The 18,584-nt window shown below is 33.4% G+C and overlaps 1 protein-coding gene across 1 annotated transcript; it reads right to left on the bottom strand.

Moving 5' to 3' along the window:
- Positions 1-3,881: 3,881 nt before the first annotated feature.
- On the bottom strand, positions 3,882-10,215 carry LOC105331880 (uncharacterized). Its single transcript, XM_034470328.2, has 3 exons — positions 9,890-10,215; positions 8,751-8,891; positions 3,882-4,376 (listed from the first exon to the last, which is right to left on the bottom strand). The coding sequence occupies exons 1-3, from the start codon at positions 10,125-10,127 to the stop codon at positions 4,228-4,230; spliced, it is 528 nt and encodes a 175-aa protein (XP_034326219.2). The 5' UTR covers positions 10,128-10,215; the 3' UTR covers positions 3,882-4,227.
- Positions 10,216-18,584: the final 8,369 nt, after the last annotated feature.

Below are 18,584 nucleotides of genomic sequence, written 5' to 3'. Positions count from 1 at the left end.
ATGTGACAATTTTCACGCACCATTATTTAATCGTTCATTACGATTTAACATCAATTCTCTGTAACTACCAAAAAAACGTGGCCACGCACTATCATAGAATTGAATTTTATCTCCCTGACTTGAAAGAGTGTTCCATATGAAGACTCTCTGTGGGTATATTTTTGACTGTTCATACTCAGTTTCCATAGCAACGACATTGAAACATTTTGCTGCTTCTGGCCAAAATGACATATAGAGTACCGTTATATAAAAAACTCGTATGATCCCTAAATGCATGGAGGTTTGATCATGACATTGGTTTATTTTTATAAGCAAATAATCGATGTAGTTGTACACATAAATTAATTTAAGTGAAATCTACAGATAACAATACCATCGGTTTTTGTTTCATAGATTTAGCTTATAAAATAGTGAAAAACAGGCATATTAAATAATATCAATTTAATTTTTAAGCAGAATTGAAAGCTGGAATAAACATTTTCAGTGAAGGTTGAAAACCTATATCCAAACTATATATAGTACGTAGCTTAGTTACTGAAATAAATGTTCTAAATCTTCTTGTCAGTGTCATATCACTAGAACACACCAGCAAATTGAGTAGAATATTCGAATCTTGAGTGTTATTATGTAAAAAAATTTATACTGACCCAGTACTGAGATACACTGTATTTGATAACAACAACAATAAGGATAATTTTTAATGAAATATTTTGTGACAGTAGATAATGTGAAGACCAACCATACTCTTATCAATTTCTGTCATTTATTTTATATGCCATTCATAATTTTTCCATACTTTTCAATGACAAATTACAATTTATTATAGCGTTTACACAAGTAAGCAACTTGCCCGAAGAACAGGTTAATATTTTAGTTAATGGTGAGCCCTGTTATGCTATATCTAATTCAGTTGCAGCTATTAATTAGTGCATGCAGCTATAGACTAAATTCCAAGTGAAAATAACATTAATCAATATAACTTGAGATAATAATTAAAAGCCATTTCCTCTTTTTCACTTTTGAAATTTTTTACATGTAAACATAAACACATCAGGGTTTTGCTTCTTATTTGAAAAACCCCCCCAAAACATTCAGTCACATTTGAACATGTCTGTTGTGGTATTTTATGCGAAATACATACATGTTCCTGTAAATGCATGATTTTATTAAATGATCCATACATGTAATATTTTACTTTTTCAACATTGCAGAGTGTTGAGGAAAATGATTAGAACAGTCCAGTGAATACCCAGACCAGCAAGACAGTCAGACATACAATGCTAGATGAACAAATAATAAACAAACTGAACTCGCTAAAATATTGAGCAATTCAACATTAATTTATTGTCACTGTGTTGTGTATTTTTATTTTATTTTCATGATTTGGAATATATTTTGAATATTAATTTGAAGAATTATTTATTAGTTTTTAAGTAAGTGTTGTTTTTTATTTCTGGAGTTGCATTGAAAAGATATATCATTTCCCCCTTGTGCTGATATTTGGAGTTATCTGCCCTTTATCATACAAAAAAAACACAATTTAAGCCTTCTTAAAGTGGTTAAAATCATAAATATTGTTATCTATTCAAGCAGTTAACCTATTTCATTGATGGAAAATATCTAAAAACAGGATTTTATGCTATTATAATTTGTTAAAACTCAATTAATAGGCTTTCTTGCTTGGAGTTATCTGCCCTTTGCAAAACATATATAGTAACAATTCTTATAAAGCCAAATTAAGTTATCCTGATACATTGAATTTTAAATATTTTGAAATATTTAATCAATTTCTCATTTATTTAAGCAAAAAAAGTATTTTAAAAGAGTTTTATGATCAACTTATTGTTTAAAAAATATTTGATAAAATTTTTTAGGGGGTTGGGAAGGTGTCAAATTAACAAATTTTGGAAGCAAAATAAACAAAAACGAAAAAGATACCCGCTCTAGTTTTTGTAAATAATATTTAATATTAATATGTTTTAAAATTTGCATTTGATCTATTTTTTTCTTTGCCTGCAATTTTTGAGAGACTTTTAAAAATACAGGGTGAAAATTGAAATATCAAAATTTAGAAATTTTGGCCATCTTTGAGCCACCAGCTTTAAAATGAACAAGGACATTGAGATTTTTTTTCTCTTGTATCATGTACATCTATATTTCATAATTTGTACTATGTATATTATGTGTGAAATATCTTGAAAATTTATAAATGAGCCTGTCCTGTGACTTTGAGTTTACCTTATTTTCCAACTCAAAAACTGTGTATTTGGGCCCTAAACGAATGAAATTGGTTACCATGGCAACCAAGGTAATGGGCATCATTTTGATGGTGGATAATGTCATACCTTATGAGTATCAATCACCTGAGAAAGTGTCATGAAAATCTGAGATCATGCGTGCCATGACACTATAGTAAAATTTTGGTTTTTACAGAGAATTGATGTTAATATGTGTGACCGTTGGACCGAACGCAGATTTAACACAGTGCAGTTTGATTTATGTATGATTAAATCTATTTAAAACGCACACAGTAGGATCCGCCTCCATGGTTGCCTACTCATACCATTCGTCAAAGTTAAACTAAACGTCGCGTGCTCAGTCTACATTATGACGTCATATTTCAGACGTAAAACGTTCAAGGTTTGTCTTCGGAAATAGCCGATACTGCCTGTAATTTTCTTTTCACAGCAGGAATGGGTCAATATAAGGCCAATAAACAAAAATTAAGAAATATCATAGTTAGATTTAATTTAGGAACGAAGAAAAACTGATTTTAAAAACCAGTATTGTAAAGCACATGTATTTAGAAGTACGTGTATAAACTTGTGTGACGAATCAGGTCGTACCAATTAAATAAAATAGGGTAGTACAGGGTATTTCCATGGTAATAGCCTGTTCCCCCTTGGAAGTAAAAATGGAATGTCTCGAGGCTATATAAACAGCGGTAGTCGGCAGAATCAGGGAGTGTGATCACTGCAGCCAGACTGAGAAGATCTCTAGGAGCATAGAGTAAGTAAAGGATACGTAGGGCTGAAGAAGCTATATAGTATAGGTTGCGCCAGTTGATCAACCACCGCAGCTTTGACACTTGGCAATACAGGCTGAATAAGCCTGTACACCAGTGTCAAAGGGAGCTGGGGAAATCAACTGGTTAGAGACCTCAGGTCAGTAGCCAGAACCCTTGGTAAGGCCAATTGTCTGGGGGCATTGGTAAAGGGGTAGTTTGGTAGCCCGGGCTAATGGACGGGGGAAATCGGACTAAGTTTAACAAGGGGAAACTGGTGGTTGATTTGGGCTTAGGTAAATCCATGTGAAATTAATATTTGATTAAGTGCGAATCGTCGTAAATATCTTGATTAAGTAAATTTATTAAAGTAATCAACGTAAATATATTGATTCAGTTCGTTTTTAGCCTGAAAGACAACAGGCCAATTTAGCCTATGATAAAATGCTCTGCAGAATCCCGGGTGTAACCGGGTACGTGTCCCAATAAATAATAGCAACCGCTCGGCTGGACACACGTTACACTTGAAACCAATTTATTTAAACAATACCCCAAAAAAATGCAGAGAGAAAAACGACAGAACATTTTCTAATATGAAAGGACTATGTGCGGTTTGGTCAATATCTGCCCCCGATTTTAACCAATTTTTAAATAGCGTCGTATAAAAATAAAATCTTCACAAATCATTGTATAGAGGATGTATAGAGGATGCCTATAACTTAAATCTTGATTTTAGTCACCATTGCTCATTGTATCTATGACGTCACCTAAATGACCTAATTCCCGCAAATTTGCAAACAAATGAAAATATTCTCATGTTTGCCCTATATTTAGCATTCGGAAGTATAGAGCGCAGGTCTGCTAAAGTGCGACATTATACTAAAAAATTGTACTTGAGCAAGCCTGCGTTCGATGTTTCCGAGTCGAAAAACCATCGGAAAACACCCATATTTTGCTACAAAACATCAATTTATCAAAATAATGCAATCCTCATGACGTCATTTCTACATTATGACGTCACTGTGGTGATAACCTTTTACACCTTTATTTCCAATATGGTTTTAAATATCTTTCACCTAATTTTTAAAGCTCTTTCTAAAACTTTGTTTTTGGGGGCAAAAAATGCATAAAACCGCACATAGTCCTTTGACTTTTATTTGACAGAAAGGCAAAATAAAATCCAGAATTGGATTTTGTGTGGCATTAAGGGACAGGTATGACCTCTATCCAGCCGAGGACGCTAGAGCAGCGGCCCCACCGGCGAGTAAAGCAAGGAAAAGGACCCCACTCCCTAAGATTGGAAGAATGGCTCCGATGTTTCCTGGCTTTTTACTAGTGGTAATGACCGGCATTTTGGTCGAAGGTGATGTTTCTGGAAGAAGAACAAATTATACTAATTATATACTAAATTCACGATAAAATGAACTTAAGTTACATGTACATGTATATATATACTTACTATATGTATATAAAAATAATAGACTCGAATTGTTTGCCTCTAATAACGAAAACCGGAAGAGTACTCATCTTCCGTCTTATGTTTCATAGATTTTAAACATCATTGGTACTTGAAGATCACCAATATGTTTTTATTTTTTCTCGATTAAGTTTCACTAATTAATAATCAATAAAAATTCCTAAAAAAAAATTCCGGAAATCATCTAGATTTTTTGATTTGCATTACATTCTCGCTAAACCACGGGAGACTCATCACGGTGTTCATATATGAGAAGACAGAAATTTATATATTTATTTGTTATTTTATAATTTCTCTCATAAGAAATCATAAATATATATAAAAAGAATATATCGCAAATTTCCAATAAAGATTTACACATATTTATTATTGTTTCTGAGTTTATCCACTAAAGGCAAAGAAATATTTGGTTCCATGCAAAAAATTCACATGATCATATTTCTAATGAGAATGTAGATAGATAATGAAGATAAATGTAGATAAAAAAAAACAAAAAACTTATCAGAATTTATATAAATCATCTGAAATAAATGTAACTAAAAATGAATTAACCTTTTTCAATAATTTAAATATTCCTAGAATATCTGAACAAGAGACAAAGAAATGTGAAGGTGAAATTAAGGAATCAGAATGTCTTAAAATTCTATCCGACTTCAAACTTAATAAAACCCCAGGAACCGATGGCTTTCAGGTAGAGTTTTATAAATATTTTTGGAGTGATATTAAAGACTTAGTTCTTGAAAATATAAATTTCTCCATTAAAAAAAAGTGTATGTCATATGATCAAAGAAAGGGTGTCATCACTCTAGTACCCAAAAAGGATAAAGACAGAACTAATTTAAAAAACTGGAGGCCTATATCCCTTCTAAATTTTGACTATAAATTAGTGGCAAAGGTGTTAGCTAACAGAATCATTGACAGTTTACCAAAATTAATTGATCCTGATCAAACAGGTTATATAAAAGAAAGGTTTATTGGTGAAAATATTAGAACTATTTCAGACCTTATTGCATATACAAATTTGAAAAATATCCCAGGCTTGATTTTACTAGTAGACTTTGAAAAAGCTTTTGATACAGTTGAGTGGTATTACTTAGAAAAATTTCTTAGTATATTTGGGTTTGGAAATAGTTTTAAGTCTTGGGTCAAAATTTTATATACTGATATTTCTAGCTGTATAATTAATGATGGATACACCTCAAATTTTTTCAATTTAAGTAGAGGAGTAAGACAAGGCTGCCCTCTATCACCATACGTATTCGTATTATGTGTAGAAATTTTAGCAATAGCAATAAGACAAAATAAAAACATAAGAGGTATCAAAATAGGTGAAACTGAATTTAAAATCAGTCAACTTGCTGATGATACAACTTGTTTTCTTAGTGATGAAGAGTCAGGTTATGAAGTTCTCAACATTATGCAAAGGTTTTATAAATTATCTGGACTAAAAATAAATTTGAATAAAACAGAAGCAATCTGGATAGGATCAAAAAGAAATTATAAACCAGGCACTCTGCCAGTAAAATGGTCCAGAGGGGAATTTTTCTCCTTAGGTGTTTGGTTCAATAGTGAAAATGAAAATAACGCCTTCGACAAAAATTTAAAAACCAAATAAGAGGATTTAAAAGTAACCCTTAATCTCTGGAAAACGCGCAATCTATCACTTTTAGGGAAAATTTTAATCGTGAAAACATTAGCGTTGTCAAAACTTGTATTCCTAGCCTCTGTCATTCCAATACCAGAAAACATAATTAATGTAGGACAAAAAGAAATAAATAAATTTATATGGAATTCGGAGATCCCTAAAATAAAATATACTATTAGCTGTCAAAAGTTAGCTGATGGTGGACTAAAACCTCCAAAATTTTGAAATTCAAGTTAAATCACTTCAAATAAATTGGATCAAAAGATTTTTTAGTGAGAGGGATGCAAAATGGAAAAAATTAATTAATGCTTTTTTTTAGTAAAATAGAAATTACTGATCTTCTCTTAACAAGATGTAGTCTGCCAAGTTTTCCAGCTAAGTTACCTACCTTTTATTACAATATAATTACTTCATGGAAAATATTTAGAAATTGTATGAATGAAATCAGCATAAACCCACCCATTTTTACAGAATGCTTGTGGTTTAACAATTTTATATGCATCGACAATAAATCAATATTTTTTTTCTGAATGGTATAAAAATGGTATAATGTTTTTAAAAGATATTATTAACAATGATGGTTCTCTCTTAACCTTAGATGAGTTTTACGAAAAATTTAAATTTAAACCCTCTTTTCTTCAATACAACAGTCTTCTTTCCTCTATCCCAAATAACTGGAAAAAACATGTCAAAGACAAAACACATCCTCCCCATAGCGAAGGGAATATAATGCACTCCTTGTCTGTTCAAGGAAAACTTATACCATTAAGTGAATTAAAATGTAAAGATGCATATTGGATTTTAATTAACAGTTGTAAGGAAATTACTCTCTGTATCCAAAAATGGTCAGATATATTTGCAGTAGAAATTCCAGTCTCTGATAATAAAAAGATATTTAATTTACCTTTTCAGTGTTGCACAATCTCTTCAGCTCAAAATATTACACAGAATCATAGTACATAACAAGTCGCTTTTTAATATGAAATTGATTCCAAGTCCGAACTGTAACACAGACAACTGTAATGAAATTGACACTATACATCATAGATATTTCCAATGTAAAACCATACAAATTTTCTGGAAAGATCTAATATATTGGTGGCAACAACATATAGAAAATGTCAATCACTTAACAATGCAAGATGTCATATTTGGTATCTACAAAGTAAAAAATGTTCCACTAAATTATTGAATTTTACTTGGAAAATGCTTTATACATCTAATTCATTCAAAATCTCTTGGCAAACAAATTGAGTTCATTGCTTTTAAAAATTTTCTAAGAAACAAACTTCATGCGAAAGAAAATTATCTTTGTTCGAAGAATCAAATGCTCATTTTTTACGAATTATGGCAGCCAATATTAGTTAACTTATAAACTGTAGTCTTTCAGTATTATATGGATTGTCTGGATTGTTTGAAGATTGCTGATTAATGCTTTCTACCATGTTAAAAACTAAGAAGCACGTATATTTTAGATCCATGTTAATATTTTAGCTCCATGTCCAAGGTACTCGTATATTGATCTGTTTCCATGCTATTTATCATTTATTCTATTGTGAAACGTTTTGAATTATGTTCTAAAATATATGTACCATAATTGTTGAGCCAATAAAATATTCACTCACAAAAAAAAAAAAAAAAAAAAAAAGTTTCGCTGATTAATAATCAATAAAAATTCCTAAAAAAAAAAATTTCCAGAAATCATCAAGATTTTTTGATTTGCATTGCATTCTCGCTAAACCACGGGAGACTCATCATGGTGTTCATATATGAGAAGACAGAAATTTATATATTTATTTGTTATTTTATAATTTCTCTCATAAGAAATCATAAATATATATAAAAAGAATATATCGCAAATTTCCAATAAAGATTTACACATATTTGTATTATTGTTTCTGAGTTTATCCATGCAAATGTGATATTATGGAAACATAGACTAAAGGCAAAGAAATATTTGGTTCCATGCAAAAAATTCACATGATCATATTTCTAATGAGAATGTAGATAGAATGTTCGCCGTTGCATCTTTGCACTTTTACTCCTTCTCCGCCGCGCCTTCGCAACTTCGCACTCTCGCATCTTCGCCCTCTAGGCGAAAGTGCAAAGGTCGAAGTAGCCCCATCGGAACAACATACAGAATGGTCTTTGAGAAGAAACATTTCAACAAAACCCCGGACTTTTAGTAGTTGTGTAAAACAGAAATGTGACATAGGCATAGGCCTGTTTATTATCAATACTTCATTATTCATTTAATATCGGGCAATTCAGTCATTGCTTATGGAAATCAACAAAGCTTGTTTGGCTCTAGAGCTGTTTTACATGTAACAAGATCCTAGACTTCGGGTAGTTGTGTCAAACAGAAACATGTGACATAGCCCTCTCTATTTCATTGACGGCCATCCAATGTTGGTTCATTAAATTCCGCGACTACGTAATGTGTGTATATTTCGCTAGAGAAAAACAATACTTCCAATTTAGTTTGATGCAAAAAGTTGAATTTTAATTATTGAGAAAACCCAAGGTCTGGTTGAAAATACTCTATATACTAATTCTTCCTTGTGCAATAGTCACCCATGGGTATTATACCCAGTGAGGGCTAGGAATATAGGGATTGTTTTTACCTTCACAATTGGGTCCGTAGTAGCCAATGTAGCATTCACAAGCGGCTCTAATTCGTTCATATTCATCCACAATCACACTGCATTGCCCGTTCACCCCACAGTCATTCTCAAAATTGTCGAACGGACTGCAAAAACCCAGATCTGAAGTAACAACAAATTCCTATATTATACTACACCAAAAAAATCACATCTTGAATGATATCCTATTGCAAATTCTTTATTACAATTTGTTTTCCCTCGGACTGAAATGTCACATTTTCATTGGATTAAACATGGCACATGATTGCCTCATATATCTCTATGTAGGTTCTGTGAGGATTAATATTAGGCAATATGGCCGTCATTGGCCGCCGCCTCACCTATTCATCTCGATATTTCATATTATTTAACACAGAAATCGTGTTTATAGTAAGTCATTAAAATATTTAGAGTAGTGGCCCTTTGGAATTATTTTTTAAATTAGAGTAGTTGCCCTTTGAATATTGACGTCACATTGTTGTGTCTGGAGCAGAACAAAATGGCAGCGTCTAAATTTGCTCAAATCTCTGCAGAAGTTTAAAATTGAATAGCAACAAAACATTGTAAGTAATATGGCTGAAGCAAAGATTTTTTTAAGCGTATTTGAAAGGTGGTATTGATAATTTTGAAGAGTTTAAATGAGTTTAATTGGACGAAATGTAAGGCATCTTGTACATGGCTTTGCGTATATCACCGCTATTTGTGAATGAATATGACGCTTGATAGTCCTCGGGAAAACAAAACACTTATTAGGTTAGTTACTGACTCACTATGGAAATATATTGGGTTGATCAATCTCATAGACGGCTCGGCTTCGCCTCGCCATCTATGAGATTGATCAACCCAATAATATTTCCGTAGTGAGTCAGTAACTAACCTAATAAGTAATAGTATTTGTTTTAGTTTAGGTAAACAGAATTCAAATAAACCGTTTGCCCCCCCCCCCCCCCCCTCAAAAAACGGACATGGGTGATTTAATAAGTTCAACTTACAATAAACAATAATATTCATATTGATAATAAAAAAAGGTCCACACTTATGAGATCGGTTAGTAAATTAATTTAGTTTTAGGGAATAACATTTCATATAGTATTGATATTTCGTCGCTATCAATTACGTACCTGCGCAAATGGTTACGGTTTGGCCATCAGATTGAAATGGCAAATCCACGGCGTCGAAACCATCGTTACATTTACACTTCTTCACTTGTTCAGCAATACCAGGAATAACTTCACATTCAGAATTGTCGGGGCAATTACTATTATCCTGGCATGATTTAAAATACTCCTCTACCGCAAAGGAGTACTTTACTTGGATGGAACCTACAACGCAAAGCAAAACCCATTGTAGTATTTGCATGGTTGGATTACTTTCTTTTCTCGGCTTGCAAATCTATAATATACGATGCGTTAGTAGTGTGAAGATAGGGAGCGTCTGATGAAGTACATGTACATGAAATGTGCAACGAAAGAAATTACACATAATTATATATATATATAAGTGACTACATGTATGCGCACGCAGTTCCGGGTGTTGCTAAAACGCGGTTCGGACGGAAAACGGACAAGAACTATGACGTTTATCGCTTAAATATTGTATAGATTTGACACAAACTTTTACTTTGTAACATTTAATATCTTATGAATGATTATTATCAAAATGTTGCTTAATTATTTTATATCATTCCTACGAATGTCTATCATCTAAACCATTCATATAATAGTGTTGTGTTGTGCATGTACTATGCCTAAATAGTAGTCAGGGTTTGAGACATATAGTGCATGAGCCGGAGGAAAAATCACGGAATGCACGAAATAATCATGATGATGTCAGCCTCAAATTCCCAAAGGAAACGATTTGGCTATTTCTTTTAGCTAGCGTAGTGATGTACATTAACAGTAATGTAGTGAATTAACTTACTTGTTACAATCAATTTATCAATTTGTTAAAAGAAAGATATACATGTAAATGGAACAATAAAATGCTTTCTTTGATAATACATGCGGGTTATGAATTAAGGTAAGGAGCATTGCGTTATTCCGCACCGAAGAAAAATTACATTGTTTAAACACCGGTATATAAATTTAAACTCGCACACTTACACGTTCAAATGCTTACTTTCTCCGATTAAGTGATAATAAACTTAAAACTGTGTAAAGAAAGAAAAAGTTGAAACTTATGTTTCTTCGCCATCAATGAGGTACAAAACAGAAATATTTATAAAATATGCAAATACAAAGTCAGGTAAAGATGAGCATGTAAAACGAGATATACATGTATCTCATGGACTTTTGACAAACGAAGATACAGTACCTGGCCATAATACAGTACGCAAAATGGCCGCCGTAAAATCAAAACAAATATACACAAATTTCCTTTCTTGATTTTTCGGTTGTTGTAGAGTAACAAGTTTTGACAGTCACACGCATCCATACATTAGCGTCATAACTGACGTCACTTGCAATAAGGGTTCCACTAGTCTATTCTTAGAATAAAAAATACGTCATACAAAATGGCTCCCAGAGGGAAAGACCTATCAACAGAGCAAAAGCAGACGATTGTTAGTATGAGTAAAAATGGATTAAGTAGCCGGAAAATTTCAGAGTTGATTGGAATTAGCCCAAATACTGTGCAGAAGGTGCTAAACGGAATTCTGATAGAGGTTCAGTGGAAAACAAGGAAAGATCGGGAAGGAAGAGATTGGTGTCGGACAGGGGGGATCGTGTTTTGGAAAGATTGGTTAAGAAAAACCGGCGACAGACTTTGTCAGATTTAACCAGTGTTTTTAATGATTCTGTACCCGAACAAGTTTCTAGCAGAGCAGTTCGACGTAGATTGAAGGAGCAGTGTTATCAGCGATGCTCTGTTTCCAAGAAAATAACGATATCAAAGAACAATCGTCAATCCCGAGTTTCCTGGTCTCGGTCTAAATTAGCTTGGACAGTTGAAGAAAACTGGTCTAAAGTCATCTTTAGCGATGAAATGAAAGTTGTTTTGGGCAAGGACAAGAAAGTTCATGTTTGGAGGAAACCTGGAGAGCGATTTCAACCCGCTTGTCTTGGTATGTACAGCAGTCACTCCCCCCACTCTGGCATATCAGCCATGTTTTGGGGCTGTTTATCATACAATGGTGTGGGAACTTTGACCGAAGTTGAGGGGAATATTAATTCCGAGAAGTATATTTCTGTTTTGGATAACAATTTGTGGCCAATTGTTGCGAAAGAATTCAGTGACAGTCCGTGGATGTTGCAAGAAGATAACTGCCCCGTACATCAGTCTAGACAGACGGTTGCATGGAAAGATGAAAATAATATAGATACACTTACATGGCCAAGTCAATCACCAGATATTAACATTATTGAAAATGTATGGAGAACAATTAAGATTCGATTAGAACACCGCTTACATGAAATCAAAAATAGACAGGACTTGATTCGCGTTGTTAAAGAAATATGGGCCTCGATCACTTCCGACACTATAAAAAGTCTGTATACGTCAATTCCTAAAAGATTAAGGGCTGTAATAAAGGCAAAAGGATATATTACCAAGTACTGATAAGGTAAGAGAAATTTTCTTTAATTCATGTGAAAAAATAACAAACAAATCTTCAAAATGTGAAAAAGTTTTACTGACATGGCGGCCATTTTGCGTACTGTATTATGGCCAGGTACTTTTCATACAATATAAAGAGTGTTATTTCACTGGAGAGAAATGCATGAACGTATGTTAAATTTTATTCTTTTTCTTTCTTTTTTTTGAGGAGGGGGGGGGGGGTTCAACATGTGACTTCAGTACATATACATACTATGTATATACATAAATGTGACATGCGAAGGGTTCACCTAGTAAAAGACATCCATCAAGCAATATTAAGAAAAGTTGGCAAACCAATCGCAGAAAAATAAACAAGTCAGAAAAATCACCGGAGATAGATGTTAAACTGTGATACGTGTAGCATATCATACAGGTACATGTATGACTAAAGGGTATGTAATTAATCATCCTAGGATGATCACGTCAACACCGGTAGGGGACGTGTATTGCTTATGCAATACTCTCAGAATGCTTGTTATAAAATGACAGATGTCTATGGACCCAGTTTAACGATACTGAGTAGAACTCGTCCCATATGCATATACCCGCTTCGTAGCAAATAAAGAAATATATCGCACTGTATTAATTTTCATTTGATTGGTCTCAAATACCTACAATGTTGCTCTTTTATAATCCAATTTTACCACATTAACTGTTTTTGCAACGAAATCACTGCCACTTTTAACATCACGTTTGAAAGTTCGTTGTTTACGGTCGCCATGTTAAATGCGGTGCTACCGTTCTGGCGAGCGCAGCGCAGTAAAGAATTACACATACCTTGCATCATTGTCAACTTAGTGTGAATTTTTAAGAGAATATTGCTCTACAATTAGTATGCCAAAAGTACTAATTTTAATGATTATGATACATACAGCGCAACCTCCCCCCCCCCCCCCCCCCCCCCACACCCTGAGAGAGAGAGAGAGAGAGAGAGAGAGAGAGAGAGAGAGAGAGAGAGAGAGAGAGAGAGAGAGAGAGAGAGAGAGAGAGAGAGAGAGAGCGGTCCCTGTTTATAGGTGTGTAGTTTCCCACTTAGTTTTAAAATAAATGGTCTGACTTTATGCAATATCTACATAATTTTTTTAACTGTTTATTTTTTTCATTTTATTCCTTTTTATTTAGTTCAAAATGTCCTATTGTTTATTTCCTCACTACTCATAAACTTACTGTACATGTACATGCATGCACAATTACCTTAAAAATGGATCGATATGACAGTAAAGTATGGCTTTTGCTAGTGTATATTTATAGGTATCGCAGTCTATACTGAAATAGCTAGTACACTCATTACAGATGTTTGTTTTGCCTCGGACAAGAATGTCGCGACGTCATTGGATGAAAAGCGTCACGTGGCTGCCTTACAAATTTCTTTAAAAGGCAAGCGTCAAAATTTATAGCGCAACATGGCGGACGTAACGTTATTTGAACTGATTTTCTACACAAACGTTTCTTTACATATCAAACTTTAGGTCCTCGACAAAACAAAACACTTATTAGGTTTGTTACTGACTGTTTAAAGAAATTTGTGGGGTCGGTAAAGTCCATAGAAGGCTCGGCTCCGCCTCGCCTTCTATGGACTTTACCGACCCCACAAATTTCTTTAAACAGTCAGTAACAAACCTAATAAGTAATATTGATCCACCTCTAAATTTATCGCGTGAAATATAGGACGAGAGCTCTGTGACGTCATCCATGACATTATTGGTTTGAACATATTTTATTGTATATATAATATACAAAGGGTTCGAACACTTTTAGTTCTTTCAACTTACTAGGTTCTCACCCAATCACAAGTAATTTGCAATTGTCATAAAACATGGTACATGTATATTTACAAATATACAGTCGCACCTGCTGTTACGGCCACCTGTAATCAGCGGCCACTCGCCATTAGCGGCCAGTTTCAATCCCGTCCGGTTAGTTTTCCACTATTTTTTAACCCATTTAAGCAGCCACCTGTCTAACGCAGCCAGCGGCCAGTGTATTTAGGTCCCGTGCTTTCAACACGCCTGTTTTCAACGGCCATATTTGTTGAACCGCCATTTTGTGTTTTGTCATATGACTTCAGTCTAGCAGTCACGTGACCTCGTATCCAATAGAGAAGCCAAACATAAACAGCTGATAATGAGTTAAAGACCAATAATTGCGTTTGTAGTTTGAAATCTGCTAAGATTTAATGAGATAATTAAATTGTTGATTAAACACCCGCGTTATTCAATTTGTATGCACACACCGTTGCAGTTATGAGACCACATCTTCCAAAAAATAATGATTCAATGCTTAAATATTGAAAAAAATGGTAAAGAACAAAATAGTATACTTATGTAAATCTGCGAGAATTGATGCTAAAGTTCTGCACAGCTGTGAAAATTCTAACATAAGTTTTATAATCTAGGTTGTCATTACCCCATAGTAAAGTATGCGAATCTATAATACCTAAATTTTGTATTTGGAATAGTTCATTAAATAAGGTATTCCTTGCATTAGAAAATAGTTTGCAAACAAATAAAAAATGATATACATCTTCTTTCTTTCCACATATGCAATTTGGAGAATCAACAATATTTCTTATGTGTAAATCATAATTTAGTAAACAATTGTGTCTTAATTTTGTATGAATGATGTTAGCTACTCTTTTACCATGAAGAAAATATTTTGGAATTTTTGAATCACTGCTATTATAAGAGATGCTTCTTTGAAACTAGCAGATGGATGTTGATTTTTTAATATCCGAATTTAGTGAGTTCCATTTGCCTATAGCATCTGGAATAAATGATTTTTTATATGTATCATACTTAACTCTAGGAGGTATATAATTGTCTTCATAACGAGTATTGTAGCGAGAATTATCTTTCCTATAAATGTTAGCAATATCACTAAGATATTGTGGTACAAGATCGTAATGAATTTTGTACATAATCGTCAGTTTAGCTATTTCCCTTCTTTTAGATAGAGAGTCCCAACCCGTTTCGAAATACAATGATTCCCTTGAGGCCAAAGTTGGAAGTCCCGTGACAATTCTTGCAGCGTGTAGCTGTACTTTCTCTAACTTTTCAATTTCAACAGAAGCATATTCTAATATTGGCCTTACAAAAGTTATATATAATTTTGATAGTCTCTGCCTAAAGTAAATGTAAGTTTCTTAAGTAGTCTTAATTTTTTACAAGCGATGTTCACTATATCATTGATGTACACAGACCACTTCAAATCATCAGAGAGCGTTAGACCTAGATGTTTATGACAAGAAACAATATTTAACTGACAATCTTGAAAAAACAGTTCTGGGGTTACACTACGTTTTGATTTGCTAAAAAATACAACTTTGGTTTTATTAGGATTAAATTTAAGTAACCAATCATTGGACCATTTTTCTAATATTCTAAGGTCATGATTTAACACATTTTTGACATTTCTTAAGCTTTTATCCGCATACTGGATTGAATTATCATCTGCGTATAATCTACAAAAGGACAACATATTTTGTGCAACATCATTGACATAAATTAAAAACAAAAGGGACCCAAGTACATGTACAGATCCTTGTAGCACTCCAGCATTAACACTTAAGCTGGATGATAATAAATCTTTATACATCACTTTTTGAGATCTGTTACACAAATAGCTGCTAAACCATTGAAAAAGATTGCCACAAATACCGTAAGTTTGTAATTTAAAAAGAAGCCCTTCATGCCAAACTCTGTCAAAGGCTTTTGATATATCACAAAAAATAATGCAACATGATTTACCCTTATCAATATTCTTAACAATGCTATGATATGTCTCAATTAAGTGGTACACTGTTGAATGACCGGGTAAAAAACCGGCTTGGTATTCATAAAACAATTTGCTACTATGGAAATAATTATAAACATGTTTGAAAACAATTCTTTCCATTATTTTACTTACACAGCTTAGTAAAGAAACAGGTCTATAATTACATGCGAGTGATGGGTCCTCTTTTTTAAAAAGAGGTAGAACATGGGCCATTTTCCAGCTATTAGGAAATGATCGTTCTAAAAGAGACTTATTAAAAAGTAAACATAAAGGCTTGCATATTGTAAACATAGTTGATTTTAACATTTTGTGACTAATACTATCAGGTCCAATAGCTTTGTTGACTGGCAAAACAGATATAATGTCAGTCACTTCAAACTCTTCAATAAAAATGTTGTCTAAAGTTTCATCACATTGTAAGTACAATTCTGGTAAAACCTGACCGGTGGTCAGAATATTCGATATAGATGAAAAATATTTGTTAAGCACTTCTGTCTTATCAACATCAGAAAACGCTGTTTTAACATTATTTTTATCATATGTGTATTGTAAAGTTGGAATTTCACTGGTTGTTTTTGTTTGGAAAACGTCTTTAAGAAGTTTCCAGTATATGATTTTTAAGATTTCTTAAAATATTTTATGCATATTGATGATTTCTGTTAAGTTCGCGAGAGTTATCTTTCCTGCGGTATTGTCAAAGTTATACAGCATCTTCATATATGGACACAAAATCAACGTCGCCGGAGGTAACCAATGAATTTATTCCGCGGTAAAATCATTTTAATAGCGTGGGTTCTCACTTCTTTCAGGACGCCGATAGCTAAGCATTGAAAAATTTCAAAGCGATCTATAAAGCGGTAAGGTTTATATTTTTGTTTTATTTTACTGATGGAGCCCAATTAAGTACTTATATTGGGTCATTCTATTGTACGCCGCTTTCAACAATTCCTAGTAAGTAATGAGGATGTTAGGTACTGTGAGGATCTTGGTCTAAGAGCAAATCATAGGATATTTTATAGAGGAGTGGGAGGTCGCACTATTTCGGGCATTCTCCGCGAGGATGCGAGTTTCATTGAAAAAGTAAAACCTCGTAACATAATTCTAATTGTTGGGGGCAATGATGTTCGACGTGCGACGTCTTCCGAAGAATTGGCAGCAAATATTGAATCTCTTGTATCGGTACTGCACTATAGATTTGGAGTCGCTCAGATCCATGTGTGTAAATTGTTGCCACGATTTAAGCAATGTTTTGATTACAACAGTACTGTGGATGAAGTAAATATCCTTCTCAAATCTTCTCTGCACAGATTTGAATTCGCTTCATTTTGGGAGCATAATGACCTCTTCCCTTCGCCTAAGTTCAAGGCGTGTGACCATAAATTTCTTTTTGACGGCGTCCACCTCAATAAACAAGGCAACGTTCATCTCTATAGAAGTTTGCGCGGACTTATTTTGTCTAGAATGCGTTAAAGTTTCGGGCGATTATCTCTTGTAATTTCAAAGTAATCATATATATATATGTAGATCTACATACATATTTAGTATTATTTTATTTCTTTGTAATAAGCAAGGAATGGAATTCCGTATTTGATATCCATCACATAGTTTTATCATAATTTACTTGTGTTTTCCTGTAAATTTTCAAACTTTTATTGCCTCACTGAGGCAGATCTCATTGCACTGGAATAAGCATAATTTACAAGTGTTTTCATTATAATTTTCATATGTATTTTTTGCCTCTCCGAGGCGGATCTCATTGCACTGGAATCATCACAATTTATTGGTGTTTTCCAGAGATAGTTCATATTTGTATAGCCTCCCTGAGGCGGATCTCATTGCACTGGAATCAATACAATTTACATTGCGTTTTCCCGAGATTTTTCATTTTTATTTGTTGCTCCCTGAGGCGGATCTCATTGCACTGGAATCAACGCAATTTACTTGTGTTTAACACAAATTTATTTGTGTTTTCCTTACATATTTAATTTTTTGTTCTTAACTCACAGAGGTTTATTTTATTACAATACAATGTATTTACCACAATTTTATATGCATGCGGTGTTAGTGGATTTTAATTTTAAATCTACTTTTCATTTATGCTTTCCTTAGGTTTGTCATTTAATAGCGAGCGAAGCGAGCTCTAAGAACCAGTGTGCGCGAGAAAAAGAACGAGCTAAACCTACAGTTCATCAAACAAAATTTTTTGTCTACGCCCATAATGCTCTCTAATCCCAAACAAAAACTTTACGTAAGAAATCATATCAAAATCACTTAAAAATCATATCAAACTCACAAATTCATTATTTTGTTCTATGGTTTAGACAGGATCCATTAAATGAATGATACCAAAATCATAGGTGACAAATAAGGAAGTATGATCCTGATGTGGTTTGTTTTTTGGTTTTGAGTTTGCTATGATTTTCTTGTGATTCTGGTATGTGCTATTAC

This window comes from Magallana gigas, chromosome 6 (genome assembly GCF_963853765.1).
Source record: "Magallana gigas chromosome 6, xbMagGiga1.1, whole genome shotgun sequence".
NCBI lineage: Eukaryota > Metazoa > Mollusca > Bivalvia > Ostreida > Ostreidae > Magallana > Magallana gigas.
This window is presented reverse-complemented; position numbering and strand designations above follow the sequence as displayed.